We start from the raw sequence: 27182 nt of genomic DNA, 5'->3' as shown, positions 1-27182 counted from the left end.
ATCCAGCCTGACTCGATGTCACAGATCATTCCCAAGGAAATGGCACATTCCAGCTTTTCTCCCACAGAACTATTCCAGGCCATGGATCAGCTCTCTCACCCTTGGGAGCTCCAGGTGAAGCCTAAAACCAGAACAAGCCGGATAAACCAAGAGAGGGGAAACAGGGGAATGCATCAACACCCGGAAAAACTCCAGGAACGTGGAATTTTGGGGTGATTCTGTCACTTTTTCTCTGTGGCCTCCTGCCCTTTGGCTGCAGCCACCCGGAACTGTGGAACATAGGGAACGGTGGCTTTGGGCTTGCCCTGGATAAACTCCTTGACATTTGTTGGGATGTGCTGGAGAACCACCCCCTCCGTGAGCAGATCTGTGCTTTGGAGCTGACACATCCCCCTGGAGCTTTCTGCCAGGAAAATGTCCCTCTGTCCCTTTTCCAGGGATGTTATCCCCAGGTAATACAAGCTCCTCTCAGCACTGCCTGGGAAAGCTTCACCCAAAGGCTCCGAGAATCCCTCTGAGGAAATCAGGGACAGAGCCCTGCTGGGCTGGGAGCCAGGGAACACCAGGAATGCCCCACTCCCAACTTCCCAAGCACCACTGGAGAAGGCACCTAAAAGCACGGAATGTTCCCCTAGGAAGCAGCTCTCCAAACAACTCCTTGGATTTGTTTTCCGTCGGCAAAGGCCGCTGGATCGGGAATTGCTGCTGACTGTGGCGTATCTGAGGTCACACTGAGCTGTGCTTTCTCCATCCTGGGTGCTCCTGGAGAAGCTGCTGCTCTGGAAGTGGCTGCTGGAGCACGCCGAGTCACATTCCGAGTCCTGGGGGGTTGGAAATGTGGAATCGATCCCGAAAACATCTCCTGGCTCTTCTTTTTCCGAGGGTTTGGTGATGCTGATGTCTTCCAGCACCACCTCTGCCTCCAGGAGAAGTGGCTCACATGACATTGGCTCGGGGTGCTTGGCAAAGAGATGATCCAGAGTTTCAGGCTGGAAGAAAAGAGGGATTTTAATGCTCATTTATTATGGAACAGCTTTAATTTGCTCTCCAGGAATTATGGATCACAGCATCCGACACCAAAGGTCATCCCCAGGAGCCTGGAGTTCTGCCACATTGAGTTCACACATCGTTTTGTTAAGAATTTAGAGTTGAAAATTCTCTAGGACAAAATTTCCTCGACAGATTTAATCATTGCCACATCAGCTGAAGGAACTTTCCCTGCTAGGATTGGGTTATCTGGGTCAAGTTCAGCCTTTCCAGAGGATTTCTGGAGCATTCCCACCTGAGTAGCAGCTGCCTGTTTGAACTGAGTGAAACAGCTCTCCTTGGGAGAAATGCAGGATTTACTGCTCCCTAATAAATGCAGATGTAAATCATCCACCAGGATGAAGTGACAGCAGCACGAGAGCTCCAGAGGAAAATTCTCTTGTATTTCCTAATGAATTCAGGACAAAACAGATAAACCCAGTTTTTTTGTGGATTAACAAACCATCTTTTACAGCAGGGAAGCTGCCAAAATAATGAGGAAAATGTCAAAATACTCAGAGCAGTGGGAAATTAGAGCAAACACTAAAACTCTTGTGCTCTACTCAGTCCAGACTCGCTGTTGATGACACCTGGGCCCTGAATTTGGGATTCTTCTCCCACAAATCCATCACCTTCCCACATCAAATGAACAGGGAGCTTCGAAACGATGAAAATAACTTTATTTCCCTCCTCATGCACGTGGTTTATCCCTAATGGAGATGTTTGCATCTCTTCCCCTCTCCATGGACACCACAGCAAACACAGATCAAACCCCTCCCAGCCAAGGCCAGGGCTATTTTGGCAAAGACCACCATCTGTCACCTATTAAAAACAGGCAGATATTTATCACATCCAATGAATATTCCAGAGGCCTGGGAAAAGGGAACCTCTGGATGGAGCCAGAGGGGTGAAAGGGGCTGGATTTCCACTGGAGACAGAGCTGGAATTGCCCTGGGTGGAGGAAGCAGCAGCCCCAGGGAAATACAAACCTGCTGGAAATTAACTCCCTGTGCCCACGAGCAGTTCTTGGGGTTGGGAACATCCTCCCAGAGCAGCTTCTTCATCCTGAAATGTCAGGGAAATGCTGGAGCTGGTGCAGGGAAAGAATCTCTGCCATTTTATTTATCCACAGCTCTATGGCCATGAAATAATCATGGGAAGGATGATAAATGCCCCAAATTTAATCCAAAACATAAAGAAGGGGAGCTCCAGGTGGCAGTTTAGGGAAATATAAAGGGAACAGTCTGTGCTGAATGACCACAACCCCCAGGGCCTAAAGGGGCTCCAGGAGAGCTGGAGAGGGATTTGGGATAAGAGATGGAGGAACAGGACACAGGGAATGGCTTCAGGCTGGAAAAGGGGGATTTAGATGGGATGTGGGGAAGGAATTCCTGGCTGGGAGGGTGGGGAGGCCCTGGGATGGAATTCCCAGAGCAGCTGGGGCTGCCCCTGGATCCCTGGGAGTGTCCCAGGCCAGGCTGGAGCAGCCTGGGACAGTGGGAGGTGGCCCTGGATGGGACTGAAGGTCCCTCCCAACCCAAACCAGTCTGGGATTGTGTGACACCAGTTCAGCAGAGTGGCACCAGTGCAGCTGCAGCACCTGGACTTTTGGGGAACAAGGAAAAAGGAAAAGGAACAAGGAACAAGGAAAAAGGAAAAAAGGAACAGGAAAAAAGAACAAGGAACAAGGAAAAAGAAACAAGGAACAAGGAAAAAGGAACAAGGAACAAGGAAAAAGGAGCAAGGAACAAGGGAAAAGGAGCAAGGAACAAGGAAGGTACCTTTGGTATGAAACCAGCAACGCTCCCAGCACCAAAACTGAGGTGGAAAAAACAATTGGCAGAACCACATGGAGGCTGCCACTATTCCCAATTTCAAATCCCCCTGGAAATAAAGGAGTTCAGCTATTAATGCAGCAAAATTATTTGTCTGGGAGCAAATAGTTGGCAAGGGGGAAATAGCAAACAGTAAAAAGCACAGCTTAGATGGGGAAATAACCTTGAGCAACAGTTTTATTGCACATGGACAAACCTTTCCCCTGGGAACAAACAGACAAAAAGGAATTATTTTAAATAGGAGTTTAATCCCTCGCTCAGCTCAGCCCACAAAGAGTTTTCAAATTAAAGCTGAAGTCTGTTCAGTCTGTTTGTAGGTACATTACAGTGACTTTATTACTACTTTTTTTTTATTTTTCTTTTTCAGCTAAAACAGATTTTTCACTTAAAGGTCACTTTTACTTCATAAAAAACAGGGGAAAGACCCTGTCAGTCACCTTTGGCAAACTGATCCGTGGCTCTGGCTTTGCCAACTCCTCCAGCAAACACAGGGTAGAGGCTGAACTGGTACTTCTCAATCAGGATAAAGTGATCTGGAAAGGGGAAATCAGCCTTTGCAATCCACTGTTACCCAATTTTTAAACAGTCCCTCCACAGAGCCTCTGGGCACAGATCAGAGCTCAGACTAGCCCAGAGAGGGCAATAATGGATCCATCTTTTATAGATCCCTACTTCAAAATCCCAAGATTCCAGCTATTGATCCAGCATTATTCTGTCATGGAATTAACTCCTTATGGAGCTACTGTGATGATTTCTAGGAGTGAAGTCAAAATGCAGAGGAAATGCAGACATTAATTTGAATAATCAGCTGGTGTGTTCAACATTGCAGAACTAATCTTACTGTATTTCCACAAAATGAACCCACTCCAGAGCTTAAAGCAATTATTAATCCAACAGGCAATCCTCTAATGAGCATCGAAATTTGATTTATTGGTCAATAAAAGTGATTAGAAACTGGGAAGAGAAAAAAGGGCTCAGAGCTCAGAAATTCCACATTTTCTGTTCCACACCAACGAATAGCATGAATTATATTTTCAAGCACACACTCACCATAAATGAAATATTTCCTGAGATTTGGAGGAACTCGCAGCCATTTCATCTGCTCGCCTTTGTTCAGGTTCTTCCACTCAATCACAAAGGATTTTATCCCAGGGATTTGGGGGGAGAGAGTCCAAACCACAAGCACACAGGTGCTGTTCACCAGGTAAGCACTGAGGGATTGCACAGCATCCACTGGGAAAACAGGGAGAACACCTGGGATCCACATCCCATCAACTGCTGAAGTTTCACCCCTCATCACTTTAATTACCTTTTGTGTAATAAACCCACATCAGCAGAGAGATTTTTTTCTTCAAGACACCAAAATTTGGTTTACACTAAACCAGTCCCAAGCACTCAAGAGATCAAGTTTCTTACAGATATCAAATGTCCCAATTCTCACCTGCAATTCCTTAATTATCTTTAACCACAAAATGAAAAACTCCCAAATTCTTGAGAATAAATTCAGCAGAGTGCAGCCAAATCCAGGAATTGCTGCTGAGGAAGTTGAGCAGGAATTGCTGTTCAGGAAGTCTGAGGACTCTATACCCTGGCAGCCCAAACCACGACCACATTTCATTTTGGAAACAACAGAACATTCCCCAGCAGGAATGTTGGGCGTTCCCAAATCCAAGGGGATGAAAGAACAGGATTCTCCAGCAGGATTTTATTTTTCTTTGATTACTTACTTTATATTTTATTAGTGAAGACAGCCCAGTGACAACTTTTTTCCCAACCCAAAAATCACAGGATTTTCATGATGGAAATCTGTTTCCCAACAGCTCTGTTGGTGCTGAATGTATCCCCATAAAACATTCCCTATTCTAACAGAGGGAATTTTATCCCAAAGAAAGCTTTCCCCATGAACATCACCAGGATTCCTGCATTTCCCACATCCCACTCACTGCTGCTCCTACCTGTGCTCATTTGCTGGGATAGAGTTAAATTAGAATTAACTGCAGAAATTCCAACTGAATTCATGGCTAAAATGGTGACGGTGTGGGTTGGCTCAATCCATGGAAAAGTCCAGCTGGTGCCACGATCCACAGATTCCTCCCAGGAGGTGTTCCCTGGGGTCTGGTGCTTTATGATGTACCTGCTCACGCTGCACAACGAGTGATCCTCCATCAGGGGCTGCAGCAATTCATTCATGAATGGGCATTAATTCCTGAATTCCTTCCCACCCCCTAATTCCCAGAGCAAAAGTTGTTTGGGCAGCTCAAATGTTAAGGAAACCCAATAAAGATATTCTGGCTCCTGTCTTTTTAGCCAAGGAGTGGAGTCCTTTCAAAGGCTTCACTTCCCTCTCTGACAGCTGACTCTCATTCCCTCTCTTCCCAGCAAAGGGAAGTGAAGGACAAGGAAAGCCAAAGTTTCAGATTCCCACAGCAATTCCCTGTTTTACACATTTTTCAGGACAGCACATGAGCAAACAGGAATGGGAACTGATGAACTTTTTCCTGTTCTGCATTATTATTTTAAGGTGAAGAAGGCAAAACCATCTCCCATTATTATCCCAGAATTCCCACCAGGATTCACCTCTTGCCTCTAGGATGAGCCAAGCAATTGTCAGGAACACAGAAAAAGGCAAATCCCAATTCCCACAAGCCTCATGTGCCTGTCAGATTCCCCTTCTGGCAATTCCACCTGCTTTTAGGATCAAAGCTGCTCCCACCTTCCACAGGAGTGTCACATTCCTCTGCTTCCTTGCTGCATCCTCAGAAACGATTCTCCAAAATTCCGGGCCTCGCAAGGGAGCTGCAAAACAACAGTTTGGGAAGGACAGGGACACCTGAGCGTGGCAAATGCCAGCCCTCAGGGTGTCCCTGGGAGCACAGACCTCTGATGTCCTGAACCAGGGTTTGGGCTGCTCTGCTCCAGTCACTCCAGTATCCAGATCCATCCAATTCCCTGCAGCGCACCTGGACCACATATTCCACACAAAGCTGCTCCACTTTGATCACAGCCCAGCTGCCTGCAGGGTTTGGGACTTCATAAAGCTGGGAGAGAAGGCAAAAAACTCAGAGTGAGAATAAAGGGATGTTCAGGCAGCTCTAAGGGTCAAAATTCCAGAGAATGAATCCAGTGAGGAAGTAGGATTGTGAGGAATATTCCTTTGTGGACGCTGCAAACGTTTTTGCCTGTGTTTTCTCTGTGGATAAATGCCATAAAAACCATCTCCACTGTACAGGACAGCAGTGCAATGATCCCTGCTCCAGCCCAGATGGAGCAGACAGTACCTGGGAGGGGTTAGCTGCACCACCCCATTAGTGCCTTGTCTTCATTTTCTTCTGCTTTCACTCAAAGTCACAGTTAAAAACACGAAGGAGACAAATTTCTCCTTTGGGCTTGGTTGTTTATTAAATCTTATCTAAAGTACAGAGTTCTGCAGCATTTCCAGCTACCAGCTAAAAGTGAGCAAAATGGAGCTGAATCGAGCTGGTCACGAGGTCTTTTAAAGCTATTCAGTGCAATAGGGAATTAACACCTCTATTACTTATACTTTTGACCCAATAACCAGACCCCTGTGACCTGCAGTGCAGCACTGACTGTCCAACCAAAAATCTCCTTCCTGAGACTAGGAAGGAGAAGGAAGAAGGAACAAGAAAAGGAAGGTGGGGCAATGCCCAAGAACTTCCACCTTGTCCCATACTCATTCCTATATTCTAAAAACCCCAAATTCCAAACCCTTCACCATGTGACATTACACACTTCTATTCCAACGACACACCTGTGATTTTAACTCCATCACTCAATTTTGGAAGCCTTCTCCAAGGCCTCAGGTCAAAAGCAGGGTTCTCCTGGGGGTCAGAAAGCACAGAAAGTTCCAAACTCCCAGACTTCAGGGTTCCAGCGAGGTTTACCTGCCATGGAATGTCCTCCCTGCTCCCTGAATTCCAGCGGATCTGGAATGTCAGGTCCCTGCTGGCAAAGACAGGCTTGGTCCAGCTCACGTTCAGCAGCCCCCAGGAATTCCTGGTCAGTTCTGCTCCCACGTCAGAAGGGGGGAGAGGCTTCACTGGAAAATGGAAAAATTTCAAAAACGACTGCAATGTCTGTGCTGACACTTCCCATGAAATCAAACCATGGAAGGCTTTTCCTTGTCCTGAGGGACCCCCCTAACACACCTCTGCTATTCCAAAGCAAGCAGGACTCAAGCACAGAATCCATGGGAATGTTTCCATGGATTTCATTCTCATTTAAAGCACAACAGATTATTCTGCTGCTGGCACTTGCTACCTGCCCTGGGATAAAGAGCAAAAGACAGAGCCTGGCAATAAATTGGGAGGGTTAGGTTGGATATTTGGGAAAATTTCTCCACGGAAAGGGTGGTCAGGCATTGGAAGGCTGCCCAGGGCAGTGCTGGCTCCCCACTCCTGCAGGGATTTAAAATCCCTGGGGATGTGGCACTTGGGGACACAGTCAGTGGTGGCCTTGGCAACTGGGAATGGTTGGACTCCATGGACTCCAGGACTTTTCCAATTTTAGCAATTCCATCATTCCATTATTTCCATGGGGTCACCCCTGCAGAAAGCAGCAGCTCCTGGAAAGGCTGGGGCAGATATTGTGCAGTGATTAATGGAAATTGGTTTATTTTATTAATTGGAAATTCTCCCCCAAATCCAGCTTCTCCAGAACAGGAATCGCCCAAAACCCTTGTTTGTTAATCAAGCCAAATTGAAATAAAGTTCTTTTGGATAATCAGATGTGAATGAGGAGAAAACAACAACAACAACAACAACAACAACAACAAAATAAATTATTTCTTCATTTTGGATGGTGCTACAAGGGGTTTGTCTTGCTTTACTACAATACAGAGCACCCTGCACCCAGGATAAATCACTGTCACCACATAATAAATGTATTTTATAGTTATAGAACTCAAATTTATTTCAAAACTATATAACTCTAATTTATTTCATAATTATACAACTCAAATTTATTTTGTGTAACACCTCTGGGGTCCAGCTGCCTTGTTTGCTCTCACCCATGTTCAGTTTGTTTCCCAAAATACCCAGTGAACTCTGTCACAGAGCAGGTAAGAAAGAGGTGATTTGCACATTTTGGAATTTTTTTTAGACACTCAAACACTGCTCCTGCCTCTTGTTTTTATCCAAATTTAAACACAAATTTAATTCTGTGCTCTGGGTGTCACAAAACTCTGCACCAGCATGGAAGAGCAGGGACAGTCCCCATGATTTCAAATGGATTTAGAAGTGTGTAAATAATACACTGTACTGGAGTGCAAACTTAATTAATTAAAGACAAATCAGTCTGAAAAATTAAGTAACCAAAACCTTAGAAATGAGCTTTATTTCGCAATAGAACACTTGAATTTTCTGTAGAGGGAATAACAGGCAGAACTGGATCCTTCATTTAAAATCTGTTCCTGCATGGAAATAACATTTAATCCATTTTTTTTAAAAAAAGTAATATCAAAACTCTCATATTTTTATTTAAAACCTGTGGAAAAATTCTTTCCCTACACCATTTAAAATCCAGGGGCACAAGGAAAAAGAGATTCATGGATCTTGACCTACCCACATCTGCTGGAATGACACAGGTTGGGGAGGATTCCAGTGTTCCCAGGAAATGTTTAAACTCTATCCACAGGGTATATCCAGATAAAAGGAAAATGGGCTGGAATGTGCATTCATAGGAATGATTCCTCTGCAAATGGCATTCTTTCACCTCTGAGTTTGGAGACAGGCTTGGAAAGTCAGAGCAATAAATTTGGTTCCTTAAAAGATGAAAAAAAAACAAATCACATTCAGTTGATACATTGCAAGTGTAAGTCAGGAGGGAATTAAAAGGAATGGGGGCACTGGAAATACCCTGGGATTTTGGGGATCTTTTGGATTTTGAACTTGAATCTGCACTGAATGGATCCTAACATTTCACTCCTGGGATTTTGGGGATCTTTTGGATCTTGAACTTGAATCTGCACTGAATGGATAAAAACATTTCACACCTCAAAGCTCTGGCTCAGGGAAAAGCAGGACAAACAACCAAAAGCAAGAGAAGGCAGCTCCAAATCCTCATAAATTGTGGGATTTTAGGGATTTTAGGGATTGGCAACAAACACAGCAAGGCAAGTCTGACAAGAATTGATTCCAGTTAAGAATGACTTCCAAAATCCCAAGTGGCAACCAGGGGGAAGCTGCCACAGAGACGCAGTGAGGTCTCCAGGAGATGGAAATCCCATAAAAACATCAACTCCGGATTAAAAATCCCACTCCAGATATCACACCTGGCAACAGAAGAGAGGAGCCCTGGATCCTGGATCAAATGGAACCAGACAAATTCTTGGAGTGGGAATTTTTCAGCTTTCTCCTCTGTGAGGAGTGGGTCCAGAGGGGATGTGAGTTACTCAGCTGAAGCACCAGGGTTACACTGGGTTGAAATTTCCTCTTCCTGTGGCCAGGATTAAAGCAGTGCCTGGTGCTCTGGAGGTTGGGATTGGAGCATTCCCTGCTCCCACAGGATAATCCCTTTGGAGCTGTTTCTCCTGGCAGCACTGCCTGCAGAGGAAGATGTAGAAACAACCCAAGCAAAACAAAACCCCAGAGCCAGAGCATCACACACAGCACAGCAGTGCTGCACTCCAGCTCCAAAAGGGAACAGCAGCAGGAATTTCACTGCATTCTCCTCTTTTAGGTCTTACCCTGAACAGACAACCACAAAAATCAGAACAAAAACAAGGATCAGCAGCATCTGGGAAGGATTTGCAGGCAGTGCTAATGGCACAGTCTGATCTAGCAGGAGCACGAACAAATCTCCACATTATCACCTCCTACTAGAAAATCACATTTTTAGCTAAACTTGAACAGTGAGAAAGTGGGAATAAAAGCCATGATGAGCAGCATGGGGCTCACTCCCAGCTCCCTGCCCAGCAGTGCACTCATTATACTCATATTTGTGAAGGCAGATTAAACAAAAGCTACCTCAGCCCTCAGGCATTAATCCTGCCCCAAAAGCCTCCACTTTAACTTTCCAGCGTTCCAGTTGTTCCTTTAGTCCACAAAACCCAGGGAAATATTCACCTGGGCACCAGGAACATTCAAAACTCCACCAAAGGATTAGGGCCTCAGAGCTGATTGAAGCTGTGTGCCAAAATTTCTGCACCTCCAGCCCAGCAGAGCAGTGAAATTCTGGGTTTTTTTGCCTCAGGAAGAGTTGTCTGTCTGTCTGTCTGTCTGAGAGGTTCTAGGAAACCCTCAAGCTCAACACATCAAGGATGGAATGGGATGAGCTTTGAGGTCCCTCCCATCCCAAACCAGTCTGGGATTCTGGGATTCTGGGAATTGCTGCAGCCCAAGCTGCTGCCTCCACAAAGCAATATTCCCTTCACCAGCTAAGGTTTGGATCTCTAAGCAAGATTTTTTTTTTTTTTTTACAGCTTGAAATGAATTTGTTTCATCCTCTCCTTCCACCTGTGTATACACAGAACAAAAAGATCCAGAATTACAGAAGGATCAAGGACTGAGTGAGCCCTCAGGAGGTCTCAAGTCCCATCTCAGACTCGGAGCAGTTAAATTGAGATCAGGTGGAGCTGGCAGGATCTGAGAGGCTCCAAGATCAGGAATTCCCACTGGGAATGGGCTTTTCCCTTGTTTCCTTACAGCCTGGAGACAGGAGCAACTGCAGGAAGTTTTTAACTGATCTAAGACATCTTCTGGAAGAGAAATGGCTCCCAAACAGGTTGAAAAATGCTGAAAAACCTTCTTCTTCTTCTTCATAATAGTAATAATAATAATAATAATAATAATAATAATAATAATAATAATAATAACAATATCATCTATTACATATTCAGGTATCTCTAGTTCCCTTCCTATACACAGAATAAAGGATCTGTTAATTCTCTAATTACATTTCTTCAGAACGCTTTGATAATATATTTATATATTATAGAATAGTTATTATAAATATTAAAATAAATTTCCTAGATTATGATAGAATATATAAATTATATCTATAATAACAAGTTATTATAATATATTAACATTATTATAATATATTATATGTAATATTATAATACAAAATATATAATATAATATAATATAATGTAATGTAATGAAATGTAATATAATGTAATGTAATGTAATGTAATATAATATAATATAATATAATATAATATAATATAATGTAATATATATTATAATATATTATATTATGCTATGCTATAATTATATCTATTAAAAGATAAATATTATATAAATGATAACTATAATAAAATATTCTATATAATAATAGTATATTATAAAGTCTTAGCACATCCATTTCAGTCCTGAGCTGAGCAGTGCTCTGAGTTCTGCCCTCCTGCTGCATTCTCACATTATAATATTACATATAATTATGTATATAATTGTAATAGATTTCAATAATATTCTGAGCAATGCTTTCCAAACATAAGAAGAGAATTAAAATCCATCCATACCTGTAATATCTTAGCTGCAAACTCCCCAGGAGCAAGGTGGTTGGGTTTGCAGACCACCTGCAAGTCATTTTACTCAAGTATCCATCAGTCTCACAGGAGATATTAAAATCCATGTCTAATTCCAAGAGATGAAAAACTTAATTAATAAGATACAAGGGCTGCTACAACGATGACAAAAACAAAAACAAAACAAAACAATCAAAAAATTCTAAAAAAATAAAACAAACGAAACAAAAAAAAAAAGTCAAAATCACCAAAAAAACCCTCAAAAAAAAAAAGCAAAAAAAAAAAAGCAATAAAGGGATTTAAAATGGAAATATTCCATCCTTGAATATGAAACTATGAAAATACCCCAAAAGGAGAATGGAAAATCCTCTGGGTCTTACCTACTACATAGAATTCAGCATATCTGTGGTGACATTCCCTGCTTTGGTGACAACAGTACAAGGTGTTAGAGAAGAAATTTCCTCTAGCTTGGGTTGCTTTCAAGTTGAAAAGAGTAACTTTGCTTACACGATTGTTCACAAGGGAATATTGGCTGGCTGGGATTTCTTCTGCTAAATTCAGCCACCAAACCACCTCCTGGGCCTCTACAGGCTCAGTTCTGTTTTTATAGATGCACAGAAATGAAATGTTGGAGCCAGCACTGGTCAGGGTCTTGGTAGGGAAGTACAGGACTTGAGCTGCATAAAAAGGGGAAAAAAAAAAAAATCCATTGAGATTTGAAATTGAAGCAAAGAAAATAAAAATCTAGAGGTATAATGATAGAAATAAAAAATAATTTAAAGCTTTTAAAATATTGTTGTTGTTATTACAGCAGCAGAAATGAGCCTTGGATTGTCTCACTCCATGCCTAAAGTTTTTCAGTTCTGATTAAAATAATAATAATTGTTATCTTTAATAATAATCTTTAATATCCCCAGGGTACACAAAAGGAAAAAGGGGGGGAATCCATTGAAATTGGAAATGGAACCAAAAATCATTTAAAAATTGTCAATGGAAAAAAATATGTAAAAAATATAATAGGGTTGAGCTTTTTATTATTATCATTATTATCCATTTGTATTTCTAACATTCCTACTTCTTAATCACTACAAACAGCAGCAGAAATGAGCTTTGGATTGTCTCACTCCATGCCTAAAGTTTTTCAGTTCTGATTAAAATAATAATTATTATTATCTTTAATAATAATCTTTGATATCCCCAGGCTACACAAAAGCAAAAAGTGCAGGGGAAATCCATTGAAATTGGAAATGAAACCAAAAAAAAAAAACATTTAAAAATCTGTCAATGGAAAAAAAAAGTAAAAAATATAATAGGGTTGGGATTAATATTATTATTATTATTATTATTATTATTATTATTATTATTATTATTATTATTATCCAGTTGTATTTCTAACTTTCCTACTTCTTAATCAGTACAAACAGCAGCAGAAATGAGCCTTGGATTGGCTCACTCCACACCTGAAGTTTCTACATTCTGATTCCAATAATCTTTCATATCCCAGGCAAATCTGAATGAACGGAGCACAAAATCCCTGGAGGGTGCAGTGCAAGCAACACAGAGCAGCACAAGGGGAACAAAATAAAATGAATCCATCTTTCAGGAACAGGAGTTGCTGTTCCTCCTCCTCAAGTCAGCAGTCCCAAAAACTGGTTTTACACTGCAATTAGCACCAAACTGGAGCAGTGGTCCAATCCAACCCAGGCTCCAAGACAGAATTTTCCAAGGATTTCAAGAAGTTTAAACTCAGCCCTCATCACTCAGGGATTCAGGGAAGATGCAGGTGGAGCTGGAATGGAGCTGTTTGCAAAGAACACCCCAAAACCAGCATTAAATCTTCTAAGGGTCAGGTTTGCTTCCCCCACTGAGGAACCAGGCAGAGATTTTGAGGATTTCCCCCAGATTTTCCTTTCTCAGGCAATAAAGAAGATCTAGGCTCTGTTGTTTGAGGTTTTATTAGGAAAAAAAAGCTCTTTTTTCCAAGGTTTAGTTCCTTCTTTGGTGCAGGTACCTATATAAAAGGAAAAGCACAAGAGTTCAGAGAATTCCTCTGGCAGCACAGACCAAAATATTCCCAGGGAATTCTGAGCAGAGCATGGAAGAATACAACAAAATAATCAGAAAGTCAGTTTTGCACAGGGCTCAGCATTACAAACCAGGCTGGACTGTACAAAAAGTACATTGGATTTTGCTCTGGGCCTTTAGTTCAACTACAAAAGCAAAACCAGAACTGAGAAAAAGCATCATGAGAAAAATCTTGAATTGAGGAGAGGTTCAGTGCTTCCAACTGGAACTGGAAATGGAAAAGATCTGAGGAAAAAGAGGAAAAGATCTGAGGAGTAGATGGAAAGCTGTGATGGAAAAGCTCTGAGGAAAAAGAAGAAAAGCTCTGAGGAATAGATGGAAAGCTGTGATGGAAAAGAGGAAAAGCTCTGAGGAAAAAGAGGAAAAGCTCTGAGGAAAAAGAGGAAAAGCTCTGAGGAGAAGAGGAAAAGCTCTGAGGAGAAGCTCTGAGGAAAAAGAAGAAAAGCTCTGAGGAAAAAGAGGAAAAGCTCTGAGAAATAGATGGAAAGCTGTGATGGAAAAGAGGAAAAGCTCTGAGGAAAAAGAGGAAAAGGTCTGAGGAAAAAGAGGAAAAGGTCTGAGGAAAAAGAGGAAAAGCTCTGAGGAATAGAGGGAAAGCTGTGATGGAAAAGAGGAAAAGCTCTGAGGAAAAGTTTTTTGTGGCTCTGAACAGGTGCTGCTAAGGGAGTGACAGCCACAGAGGTGTTCTCCAAAATTCCTAATGCCAGCTCTCCAAGACCAAATCCAAAAAAACAACTGGAAAATTGTTGGAACCCTGGAAGCTGGGAGTTTGGAACCTTCTGTGCTGACAGGCACTGACCCCCAGGAGAACACTGCATTTGACCTGGGGCCATGGAGAAGGCTTCCAGAATTGAATTAGGATCACAAGTGTGTGGTTAGAAGTGTGCAATATCACATGGTGAAGGGTTTGGAGCTTGAGGTTTTAGAATATAGTGATAGGTATAAAGCAAGGTGGAGGTTTTAGGACAGAGGTTTCTTTTTTTCTTCACCTTCTTCTTCATCTGGGTGATTTTGTGATTGTATAGAAAATGCTGCACTGCAGGTCATGGGTGTTTGGGGCAAAAATAAAATTAATTTAGATGTTAGCTCTTAACTGGACTGTTTACTTTTAAAAGACCTTGTAACAATGAGATACAACACAATTTCTTCATTTTTATCTTGTTAGCTACAAGTGCCGTGGCACTCACTCACATAGGTAAGAATTAACAAACATCTGAGTCCAAACACAAAATTCCATCTCTCATGCATTTAATCCCAACTCTGGCAGGAGAGAAAAAAAGAAGATAAAAAGTCATAGAAAATCAGCTTTATTCCAAAATCCTGCAGGTGTCCTACCTCCCAAAGTGAGGTTGTAGGGTGAGCTCCAGTCACTCCAGAAGCCTGGACCATGGAGATTCCTGCTCCTCACTTGCACTGAGGATGGAGAGTCCAGCAGGGCATTGTCTATGGTCACTGAGCTTTCCAGAGCAACCTGAAGCACCTGTTGGATGATCCAAACCCATTATTGTTGGAAAATGAAACAGGAAGAGACAGAGGGAATATCAATAAATTGTATGGAGTCAGAATTCCTTGCATTCCCTCTCATGCCTTCTCTTTAGACTCAGTTTTTGGAGTGCTGAGAAAATCAATTTGTTCTTTAAGAGACAGGAGATAACATCCTCATATTCCACACCAGGATTTTCTTTGCTTTTAGGCAGCAAGCTGGGTAAAAAATATTTCTTCTTTAAATTTACTGTCAATTTGAGAGTGGCAGAAGGATAACTCTCTGGAAAATGAGTTGTTTCATTATGGGTTGCTAATTAACAGCTGCTCGTTATTCCAGAACCACTTGCATGGTAGGAACAGAAAAAAAAAAAAAAACCTATTTATACTAAAACTTATAAATATGAAACATAAATGAGTTATAGAACATCTAGAATGTTGAAAGAAAATGAGTCTAGACTTCACAGAAACCAGGATTTCACCCAAGGACAAAAATGGGAGTTTGTTTGTGAGAGGCAGCAGGAGATGGGGCTTCTCTCAGTGTGGTCAGATGTAAAATAAGCCCAGCTTTTCCAGGAGAGAGCAGCGAGCTAAGCCCAGCTTTTCCAGGAGACAGCAGCGAGCTGAGCCCAGCTTTTCCAGGAGACAGCAGCGAGCTGAGCCCAGCTTTTCCAGGAGACAGCAGCGAGCTGAGCCCAGCTTTTCCAGGAAAGAGCAGCGAGCTAAGCCCAGCTTTTCCAGGAGACAGCAGCGAGCTAAGCCCAGCTTTTCCAGGAAAGAGCAGCGAGCTAAGCCCAGCTCCGCCACAGCAGCCACACTCTCAATCCAAGGCCAAGGAGAGTGGTGGGAATCAGGGATTTGGGATCCTCAGCTGGGATTTGGGATCCTCACCTGGCTGTCCCCATGTCCTGGAGGGGCAGAGATCCTCACTTGGTGCTGCAGAGGGAAGGGCAGCAGTGCAGGGCTGGACCAGCAGAGCTTCACCTGGCCCCTCTCAGCCAGCTCCAGGTGCAGCTTCACAGGGGCTTCAGGCTTCACTGCACGCAAATTAATCAACAATTGACCCCAACCTCACTGCCCCAGCCTGCAGCGTTTCACTGAGTCACAGTTCAGCCTTTACATTCAGCTCTCTTAAACTCACAAGGGTGCTCTACTGCATGGCAGTGATGGTGTGCAATATCCCTGGAAAAGTCACCCTGGTGCTCTTACAGTTATCAGGAAATGCTGTTTCTTTCCCTTAAATCTGCAGGAATTTTTTCCCTCTGGCCACAGCTTTTCCCAGTAGCCAAGTCCTGGCTTACCTGCCTTGCTGGAAAGAGGGAATGAGGAAGAGAGGGATGGGAATGCTGAGAAAATCAATTTGCTCCTTAAAGTGTACGCATTTCCTAAATATTCCCATCCTTCACAGGGCTTACAGCTGTGAAAGGAGAGTTATGTGAGGGCAAAGTAAAAATGGAGAGTTTGGATATTCCCATGGGGATAAAGAGAGCTCTGGAGTGGGGAATGGATGGAAAATCCTCAGGATTCCATTCCTTGGACAATGACCAGGAATCAAGGCCCTGCTTTTCCCTGGTTCTGAGATCTTGGCTGGCCTTGTCCTCATTCACAGCTGAGTTTTTCCCATGGAACAGTAAAATCCTGCTCCAAACCACGTGCAGAAGCTGAAGGGAAAACATTCCCAAAAATCCTGGGCAGTGGGCAAATGTTGCCTTTAAATTCCATCTGCACTGGTGTCCCATTTAAGTGCCTTACTGAAATGTCACTCAGTCATATCAAATATCTCTGATTATTTTCAGTATAAATCCACCACACCAAATCAGATTTTATTTAATTATTTGTATCAAAAATCTCTTAATATTTTCAGTATAAATCCACCACACCAAATCAGATTTAATTTCTACTTCTAGACAATCTCAAACCAATTAACTTCATGAAGGCCAGCAGGGAGTGATTGGGGAGGAGGCAAACAAAAGTCAGTGGCTTTTCCATCACATTTCCCTGAATCAGATCCCACAGATAATGATGCTTGTGATGCCACCTGCCCCACTATCAGCAAATAAAATCCACATGGCACAAGCACTCAAAAGTTTTATGTTCAAAATAGTTTTAATTGAGCTAAATCTTGGCAGAACATATATTAATATTGTGCATTTTTAAAACATGCTTCACTAAGCAGAGCTAACTTGTGTAATTTTTAAATACTGGCAGACTCCTGATTAAATTTTTAATTTCTTCCTGCAGCATCATTTCAGCAGGATGAAAAATGCCACCTCTCATCTTCCAAACAAGCCCACCCAGAGATTTTAACTGGTTCTGTCTGCAGAGCACACAGTTAGGAGGAAGTCTATAAAATTCCTAAGTCTTTAAGTTAATAAGATGTTCATAAAACTTTAATTTTTTTTCCCCTGCAGCTGACAGCTCCTGCCTTTATGAAATCTGCCCAAATCTGCAATAACTGGGCACCTTGGATAGCACCACATATCAAATTCATCATGTCAGGAGAGCTGGAGCTTGATCAAACACACAGAAATGTTTTCCAGCTTGGGGTTGCATGGGTGAGGAAGAAAAGATCAGGATCAGAGAGCTGCTTGGGAAAATGGGTGGGATTCTTTGCTAAGCAACTTTGGGAACAGCTTTTTAAATTTTAATTTAAGTCCTCAGCAACAAGCTCCACCATTTGTGCACAGAGAGGTCCTGATGAGAAAGGAAAAAATGAGAAAGAGCCAATTTACTGAAAGCCTGGGCTCTGCTCAGTGTGGTTTGCACTGGAGCCCAGACAGGGATTAGGGAGCTTTCCTGCCCTGTCTGTGCCCCCTTTCCTAGCAGGGCCATCCTGGGCTGTTTTTGATGTCCCATCTGGGTCACCAGAGCTGTTACCTGGAAAGGCTGAGCTGGAACAGAGACCAGACAGAGCAAAAGGAATAAAACAGGAATTTTTTTTAAAGGAAACAACTTGGGCAGTGCCAGAGCCCGGCTGGGGCTGCACCCAAATCAAATCCAAGATGGATCCTGGTCAGGAGTTTTACACTTTTATAAGTTTTGGTTCATCCTGGGGTCAATTATCCAACCACAGCCCCAGGCTATGAAGTCTCATTCCCTTTCCTTTTGCTGTTGTTTATGATTTTTGGGTGCAGGTTGTCCTTGATTTTCTATCTGAAAAGGAATTGTTTTGTCACTGCCCTGTGAAGAGAACTCACCAACACCCAATGTGAAGTTTCAGAGTTACACACCAAGCAGCAGAGAATCTGCAAACTATAAAAACTAAAAGCCAGATCATCCCTGGACAGGGGGCTCAGCCATGCTCACCTATGTCCGTGGGCTGCAGGGCCAGCAGAGGGGAGCCCAGGGCTGTGGCACCTGCCACCACCTGCAGCCACAGCAGGTAGGTGTGGTTGAGGCTCGGGGAGGCCACCAGGCACTCACAGACCTGGTCCCCACAGTCACACGGAGCCACCCTCACCGTGCCCTGCACAGAGCTCGTGGATGCAGCTCCCAGGGACACCTCTGATCTGCAGCAGAGGGAAAACAAACCAGGAAACAACAGATTGTATTTTTTTTTTCTGTATCTCAAGAGGTTCGGCCATCTAGATATGGTTTATTGATCAAAAAATTCAATTGATTCATGAAGAAAATAATAGTTGTAAGCAATTGGTTTAACTTTGCTGCTTCTCCCTTTTTAAATGGTTTTCAAGTCATGAACACAATTCCATTAAAGCCTTCCCAGATTTTTTTTAGGCACACAGTGCTATTTTACCTTCCCATGGCAGTTCCCTGCCATCCCAAAGGAGATGAATTTCTAATTCCCATCCGTGAGGCACTGAAATAGCACCAAAACAATTTAATTCTCCCTCCAGCTCCTGCTACAGTTGAGCATTACAGGGAATATTGCAATTATGGAGTGGGTTGGGCTGGGAGGGATCTTCAGTCCCATCCCATTCCATCCCCTGCCATGGACAGGGACATTTTCCACTGTCCCAGCTGCTCCAAGCTCCAGCCTTGGACACTCCAGGGATCCAGGGACAGCCACAGCTTCTCTGGGAATTCTATTGCAGGGCCTCCCCACCCTCCCAGGGAACAATTCCTTCTCAAAACCCCATCTCAATCTTTGGGACCAGCAGTTCCCAAAGGGTTCTTCATTCTCATCTCTACTCTTCAGGCTCTTCCAGAAACCCACATTTGTGGAATTCTGCAAGTATCCAGTGACTCAGGGCTCCCCAAGGTTGGGAATTTAATAGTGCAAATAATTAGTGGCCAAATTTCTCCCAGCAGGAAAGCCAAGACAAACCCTGACAGTTCAATCACCTCCGATTCTTTCCTGATTTTCATGTTTCATCCTCACCCAAAACAAAAAACAAACAAACAAAAAAAAAAAAAAAAAAAAAAAAACCAAAACAAATAAATAAAAAAAAAAAGCTCCTGTTTGGAATTTTGGAATTGTTCTGAAGTGATTTTGGAATTCTTTCTGGAATTGTTCTGAAGTGATTTTGGAATTCTTTCTGTCCAGTAAAGGTTTTGTTTTACTAATTCAGAGAAAGAAATGGAAATTCATGGCATAAGGGCCTTCCTGCACATTTTTCCAGTGGTTTTATAGCTGGCAGGAGTCACTGGAGCACTCGGATTCAGGGAGGGCAGAGATGTCTGCACTAGGGGAGAGGGAAGGATGAGATTTGCTGCTTTATTTTTATGTTTTTGGGTTTAGCCCGTTTGTTATCTGCTCCATTTATCTGAGAGCAGAGCACTGGGCATGATTCACCAGCTCCATTTCCATCCCCTGCCCTGCTCAGAGAGGAACTGAGGAGAATTATGGAGGATGGGCAGAGCTGAGGCTGGGACTGCAGGAAACCTCTCCTGGATCATCCCAGCCCCACTCCCCTCATCCCTCACTGATCCTTCTGCCTCCACCTCGGGGCTGGGATACTCTGAGGCTGGAAAAACTTGGAATTTCAGCAGCACTGCCCTCCCAGCTCCTGTGCTCTGCAGGAACAGCCCCAAGCAGCTCCACACCAAGGTATGGTTTACATTTATTAATGCTCCAGACAGTCAATCCTGACATTCCTAAAATAATTCTCACCAGGACTCGCAGACTTTAGGACACAGGAATTATGCTGATGGTATCTGGCAGACATAGAGCTCTAAAATTACTTGGAATAATTTTGTTTTTCTAGATGTGGCTCCACTGTTTTCTTCTGAATTTCCTTTCAAAGATTTCGCAGAATTTTCTTTGAAGCTTCCCTGCCTTCTCCTGTTGTTCACAGATTTTACTGGTCTCCAAAAGCCACAATCAATCCATAAAAATGTAATTTTTTCTTCAAACCACGTCTTTGATCTGTTCTACCTTGAAAGCAGTTACCACCACACCAGCCCCTCATCATTCCTAATAATTATTTCAATTTTTAACCATCCAAATGAACTTGTTGGCACCAAAAAAAGCAGTGTAAAGGGAGAAAAATGCTAAAGAACTCCTCTGCTGACTTATTAACCCTCACAAGCTGAGGAGAGGCCAGTGGCTCCTCCACCCAAATCCTGTCACAGAGAGTTCTTTTAGCCAACACCTTGGAAAAAACCATTTAGGAAGTCCTAAATGTTTTATATTTATATTCAGGCCCCTTCAGAAGATGATGCTTCTCCTGCTAAATTCATCTGTGGCCCCGTGGAGAATTCAGAGACTTTCAGTTAGGTGCTGCAAAATGTCCTGGCTGAATTTCAATCCTGTTCTTGCAATTGAAAAGAAAAAAAAAAGAAATACAACTTCTTTTAGGAAGAATTACCTGAATTTTCAGGAAAGCTCCATCCCAACCAGGTGGTTGTGAAATAGGGTCACAACTGTCACATTATTCCTACATCCTTTCCAAGCACTGCCTTTATTGGGGATGGATGGAGAAAAGCTGTCTGGGGCTTCCAGAATTTTTCCATAAATGTTTTCCAGTGTTTTTGACCAATGATGGCTCTAGAAAAATCTTTATTTGAAGAAGCTGCCCCATTAAACTCAGCAGATCTGCTGAGCTCATCAGTCTCTAATGAGAAGTTGATTTTCTCTGGCTGGAGAGGCTCAAAGCACAGCTGATGCACTTGAGACAAACTGCATGGTTTATCCTTTAAAAACAAGGGAATTTAGTTCCAGAACTGGAGGACAGCCTCCCAGGAACATCAAATAAATCAAAATAAGAGTGCAGCCTCATGAGCTCAAAGGGCAAATGATAATCATTGCTCAAAATGAACCTGGGAGCACTCACCTAGGAGATCCCTAATGCTAAAGATTGCAGCTTGTGGATTTAGCCATGGGTTTTACAGCATTCCTGGGACCAGACAGCTGGAAAGATGCTTGACAGATAATTAACCCAACTTGCCTAACGAAGCTTTGGAATAACCCTTTCTCATCTTTTCTATTCTTTTGGAATAACTTTTGCAAAGCCCCATCCTCTCCCACAGCACAGAACAGAACATTCCATTCCTGATATTTCCAAGCAGGAAAACTGTGGATGTGGTAAATGTGGATGTGGAGACTTCCTTAATGCTGGGGGAAAAAAAAAAAAAGCTGTGAGAGATCCAAGCTTTTCTGTTGTAGATTCTCCTGGATCATTATTTTTGTGCATTGCCCTGTATGTGAGATTCCTGGCTGGGTCTCCAGACTCCCAGGGAGAAACACATGCCAGGAATGCATATTTTTAAAACTGGGAATGTTTTCAAGGTATTTTGGCTCAGGAATGAAATGTTAAGGTATCAGAGAGCCAACAGGGAAAGCTGTCACCTTCCCAAAGGCTGAAACGTTTGTGCTTGCTGCTCCCCCAGAACATTGGGACCCTACAAGGAAAATATTCCTATGGAATGTGGGGAGGGAAACAAGTTCTCCAAGGTTCTGCTTTGTTTCTCATCTTTGCAGCAAAGAGGAATCAAACAGAGACTCTGATGAGGCCACAGGGCCTGCTCTCCTAAATTGCATGGCACTCACTGAATTCCCTTGCTAACACAAGGAACCTCTTCTGCCCAGCTGGGGCTCCAACCTCCTGGCATCCCAAAAAATTGCAATATAAAGACTTCTGCTCTGGGATCACTGGGAAAGCTTTTCTTGTTCAGCTGAGCCTGGATGGAGCAGAGCAAAGCCAGAGCTGCTTCCCCCACAAACACCCATGGAATAGTATTTCAGGAATCAGAGTCATGAGGAGCACTGGAAATGGGAACCCACCTCACCAAAATGGGATGGAAATATTGTGTCAGCTAAACAACCATATTTATTCCTCAATAACACACTTGGTTTCTACTCTGACTTCAGGGATGATTTGTGCCAAATGATATCTGGCTGCTCAGGAAGTCCTCCCCTACAGGTTCAGCTAACTCAGCTACTTCACTTTATTCTGTTTCGGAAGGAAATGAAGTCTGGGTGTTCATAGCAATCCTTCAAATCTATCAATAATCCAAAAAAAAAAAAGCAGGGTGGTTTCATGGAATCAAACAGATCTTTTCATGACCCATGTCTACATCCCACAGCCAGGATGATTCCATCTCTCAGCATTCCAGAGAATATTCACCACAGTGACAATGAGATGAGAGCAGCATTTGCCATGGTATCACATGTTAAGTACTTCAAGAGAGACAACATTATGGTCAAAAACAAATAAAAAACAGAACCAAGACTTTAAAATTAAGAAATTCTAACAACAAAGATACTGTAAGAAGTTAATGCTGATTTCATTAAAGTATTTTAAGAAGCATGGGAAGGACAGAAAAGGGGGACTTTCCATTCCAACCATTTTTCATTCAAAAAACCCACAAACTTTGCATATTATCCAGGATTACTTTCAGACAGGACAAAGTTAAATCTGCAAAGCTAAAGCTCCCACCATGCTGGAAGCTGGAATGTTGACGTTTTAGGAAATGTTTTCAGTTTTCCACACAAATTGAACAGAGCCTGTACTTACCCAGAGTATAAAAGATTCACCTTCAGGTCAGCTCTCAGGTCCAGCTTCAAAAGCTGCAGGTTACAAACCAACAGGTCCAGCTTGCCTCTAATCCAACATTCCATGTTCAAGCTCCAATCTGGACAAAAGAAAGGGATCTCACATTTCTGAGCTGCATTAAAACAAAATAAAATACCTGGAGGGAACTCACAAAGAAAGGACAAGGAACAGATATTCCTGAAAGTGAGGCTGCACCACAAATGGGAAAATATTGATGAATAATCTGAGCTGGGCACTTTAAACACCTCCAAGACTCATAATCCATGTGGTTCTGCACTGCCATGATTAAAGAAGGAATATTTTTTACCTGGATTTAAGGGCAAGGCTGCAGGGTGAAGAAAAATGAAGCTGGTGGTGGTTGCTGTGTCCTGGGAAGTGACACAGCCTCAGCTGGGGATGTGTGGAATGAAATTCTACCTTCCTGAGGTCAATGAGATTCCTGGCAGCAGGATGCCAGCTCCGTGCTCCTCAGAGACAGGAGGAGGAAAAAGAAACTTGGGGAAAAAAAACCCTAATCCATGTACAGATATTTACTGCATATTTATTATCTAAAGCCTCATAATTCATGAAGAAATGATGCCATTTGCTCTCCATCTCCCCTGCCTGCTGCTGGAGTTTGAAGCCCACATCCACCAAAAATATTTAAAATATTCCTCACAGTGTCTAAACTCCTTTGAAGATCTGGGTTTGAAGATCTGGGTTTATGCCTCTTATGCAGTGCTCCATATTTTATTCACAATTCCCCAGCAAAGACAGCCAACCTTTTTTTTCTTTTGAAACTGTGCTGTACAATTCTTCCCTCTTCCACCACATTCTGGGGAAGAATTTTTCCACATTGAAAAAGGATTTTACCACCCTGAGGAAGGATTTTACCACATTGAAAAAAATTTTGCCACACTGTGTTGCCTGCCCAGGATAAAAGTGAATCCCCATTAATCCAACCCACCCCTCTCCCCCCAAACAACAAAAAATCCTAAATATTTTTGGAAGAATGAACTCCTTGTGCCCTTAAGTGCTAAACCCACCTATTTGCTGAGGAGCAGAGAGATTTATTTCTGAAGGAATAAACTTCCTTGCCTGCATGCTTGCTCTGTACAAAGAACAATCAATGTTGCTGGCACTCCAAAGACAACACAGAAAATTTTCTTCATTCATGAAAGGCTTGATTTTGGATGCTCCAAGTTGTCCCCTCAGACCAGACCAGCTCCCAGAAAAGAAAGGGCTCAAAAAGGTCTCATTCAGCAGCACACAGGGCAGTGTGAAATTCCTGGCAGGAACTGGATGGACCATGCAATGGGCAGCTGCCATCTGAAGGAAGTCTGCAAATATAAAGGGAAAAGTATTGGAAATAAAAGGAAAAGTTCATCTTTGTAAACAATTAAAAGGGAGTGGTTGATGTGGTACAGAAATCCATTCATTAGGTAAAAATCAGGTTGTTTCCAGGGGTTGTTCCCTGAGGTAAAGACAAAATTACTAAAAACATCCCCTCTAGGTAAAGACAAAATTACTAACTACATCCTCTCTGAATGGCATCACAGGTGAACGATTCCAGCCTTTTACCCCAGCCTCACTGCACCTCAACTTCTGTTTTCTCAATCTCTGGAAAAAAGTCAAGGCCAAGATTGTAGGCAAAGCATCTCTTTGGGATAAATTTGCTTTTATTCACCAAAACTGCAGTGAATCCTAAAGTGAAGTGAATCCTAAACTGGGTATGAGTCTCCAGCAGTGGTGGAACAGATCCCCTCCAGTTCTTTTAAAACAGCTCCATTTCAATAAAAATATAATCCTGTTGTAAATATAAAGCACAGTCCCACTGTAACTCTTAAAGGAAAAAAGGACAATATTATTGTGGGTGCAACTGCACAACCCCAGGGCATTATCTGGGAAGTGAGAGGCAGGAAAATGATCATTCTTTTTTCCATCAGACTTAAAATAAAACCACTCTGAGCTCATTTGTTGATATCATAGCTTGAATTGTTCTCACAAGGGTTTAGAGAAGGATGAGCAGGAAACAACTTCCTGCAAAACTGTGAATTTAAAGATTAAAGGCACAGGGGCATGGGTGCATTTTGCTCAGGAAGGGCAGAAATTTTAATCAGTTCACGAAATAGAAACTAATTGATGCTCTATGCCTTGCAAGAGCCAAAATAAGAAATACAAGAATATCTCTGGCACTGTTTGATAAATAGAAATTCACAACTCTCTAGCACAGAGTTAAATAATAACATGGGTTATTATGTAACGTGAGTTAAATAATATCAAAATATGAAATGAGAGCTCTAAAAAAAAAAAGCCTTTTAAAACAGAAGATGCAGAGTATTACTCTGCAGAGGGTTTTGCTTTCTCTCCACACAGATTTGGAGCTGCCAGACTCCTGCAGGCTTCTGCTCTTCCCTCCTCTCCCACTAAACAGTTTGTGTCTCTGTAAATCCCAGCTTCATTAGGCCTCCAGCAGGAGGAGTGGAGCAAACAAACTCTCAGGACATAATCCATGATTTAAAAAGGCACAGAAAAAGTGACACAGAGCAGGACAGAGAACCAGCACAGTCCCCAGCTCATCTCTTTTTCTAAGGAACCTCCCCCTCGTGTGCCACAGATCATCTCAAGGGATTAATTAAATCTTTTTAAGTCAAAAACATGCTCAGCCCCTCTCTTCAGAAATGGAAAGAAATGAAACTCAAATGACCTGGAGGAAGGTCTGAGCTGCAGTTCTGTCCCAGAGCAGCAGCTTGGCTGGGTGAGCAGGGCCATCAGATGGTGACAAACTGCTCTGAAACCCCAGGAAACCTCCCTGGAGCAGCCAGGTTTTCCAATTAAAGCCACTCAATATGTTCAGGTCACCAAAGGGACTCGAAAGAATTTCAACAATGAAGTGTTTGATACTGAGTGGATAGAATACATACAGTGCAAGATAAAAAGGTGTTCATGCATATAAAAGGTACCTAAATCTAATGATTTATTCATCTCTTTGATTCATATTTTGTAAAGATGACACAAATTTTCAAAAGAACTCCACTGGATTACAGGGTTTGCTTTCTCCCTGAGCACCATCATCAAAACCCTTTAAATAGTTCTTATTTAAATTTTAAAAAAAGAGAAAAAAGAAAGGCAAATACCAGCTGTCCTTGCAGAGCAGATGCCAATATTGTCAGAGGCATTTCCCAGTTAATTAATCCAGCATTTGGAGTGAGCTGAGCACTCTTTGGCAGCCCTGTGTCCATGGGAGCAGGAATGGCAGCATCCCCCAGGAGCACAGGTTCTTTCCTTGCACTTTTGGGTGACAAAACCAACTCCCCACAAATTTTTTTATCTCATCAAATCTGTCCAGGGCATTTATTTGCATGTGTCCTGACTCAACACATATTTTTTAGTGATGTTTCCTGATCTGAGAAGTTATCCCAAACTGGATTTTGGGAAATTTTTAAGTGACTTACCCATCAGCACAAACATGGTTGGGATGATTTGCCAACACATCTTGTTTTGTAGAGCTGACCTGAAAAACACAGAGAAAATTAATGGAGGGCTTATGATTGTCAGTCTATTATTTCATTTTGGTGTATTTCAGTTCATTTGATGCTCACACCTTTGTAAGCAGAACCATGGAAAACCAGAATGGTTTGAGAAGGAGCTTAAAAATCATCTAGCTTCAACACTCTGGGATGGGGAGAGACACTTCTCCCTACACCAGGAAAGGAAGAACAGGCCAGAAAGGGAGGAAAAATCAGAATTTTCCAAGTGCAGCATACACAGAAGTGCTCATCCATTTCAACAGTGAAGACTTCACTAAACTTTACAGCAACATTTCATTATTGCTCCTTCATTTCAGATACTTTGCTCTTTTTTATTTTCATCCAACAGTTACATAAATGTTGCTAAAATCTAAACATATTTTCACACTCAAAGCTCCACAGAGGAGAGTTTGGCTGCTGTTGTAGTCGAGAACCGAGTGCTGAGTAAAATCCACAGCTCAGTGCCAGGGTGAGAAATTCGAGTTAGGGAATCCCTCCAAAGGTTCCCATTCCTGAAATATTTCTGAGAAAAGTTTCCTTGAGAACATCCCTGGAGCCAAGAGAGGCAGTGCCAAGGTTATGTAATGCACTGCCCTTGCAGTTAGGGGCTGCATGTCCTGGAAAATAGATTTATTTCTATATTCCACAGTGACCCAGCTGCCCAGGGGAGTCACATTTCCCAGATCCTTGTCTCCCTGCCTGCTCTGCCACAAATTCAGCTGAATTTCTGCAGCACTGTGCTCTGCAGGATCAGTCAATCCCATCCACTTTTCTCCCCATCCACCAGCTGCTTTTTCAGCTCCAT

General features: G+C 42.6%; 1 protein-coding gene across 1 annotated transcript; it reads right to left on the bottom strand.

Annotated features, from left to right (window-relative positions):
* Positions 1–221: 221 nt before the first annotated feature.
* On the bottom strand, positions 222–27182 carry LEPR (leptin receptor). The gene is made up of 19 exons (XM_062497050.1): positions 27169–27182; positions 26303–26361; positions 23894–24187; positions 22830–22947; positions 18220–18422; positions 15805–15950; positions 14767–14911; positions 11727–12023; positions 11341–11455; positions 8441–8640; positions 6764–6918; positions 5740–5899; positions 5575–5657; positions 4817–5033; positions 3912–4094; positions 3299–3394; positions 2808–2910; positions 2016–2091; positions 222–989 (listed from the first exon to the last, which is right to left on the bottom strand). Exons 1-19 carry the CDS (start codon positions 27180–27182, stop codon positions 222–224), a joined length of 3432 nt encoding a protein of 1143 aa, XP_062353034.1.

This window comes from Cinclus cinclus, chromosome 8, assembly GCF_963662255.1.
Source record: "Cinclus cinclus chromosome 8, bCinCin1.1, whole genome shotgun sequence".
NCBI lineage: Eukaryota > Metazoa > Chordata > Aves > Passeriformes > Cinclidae > Cinclus > Cinclus cinclus.
Note: the sequence above shows the minus strand (reverse complement) of the source record. Positions and strands in the feature narration are given on the sequence as shown.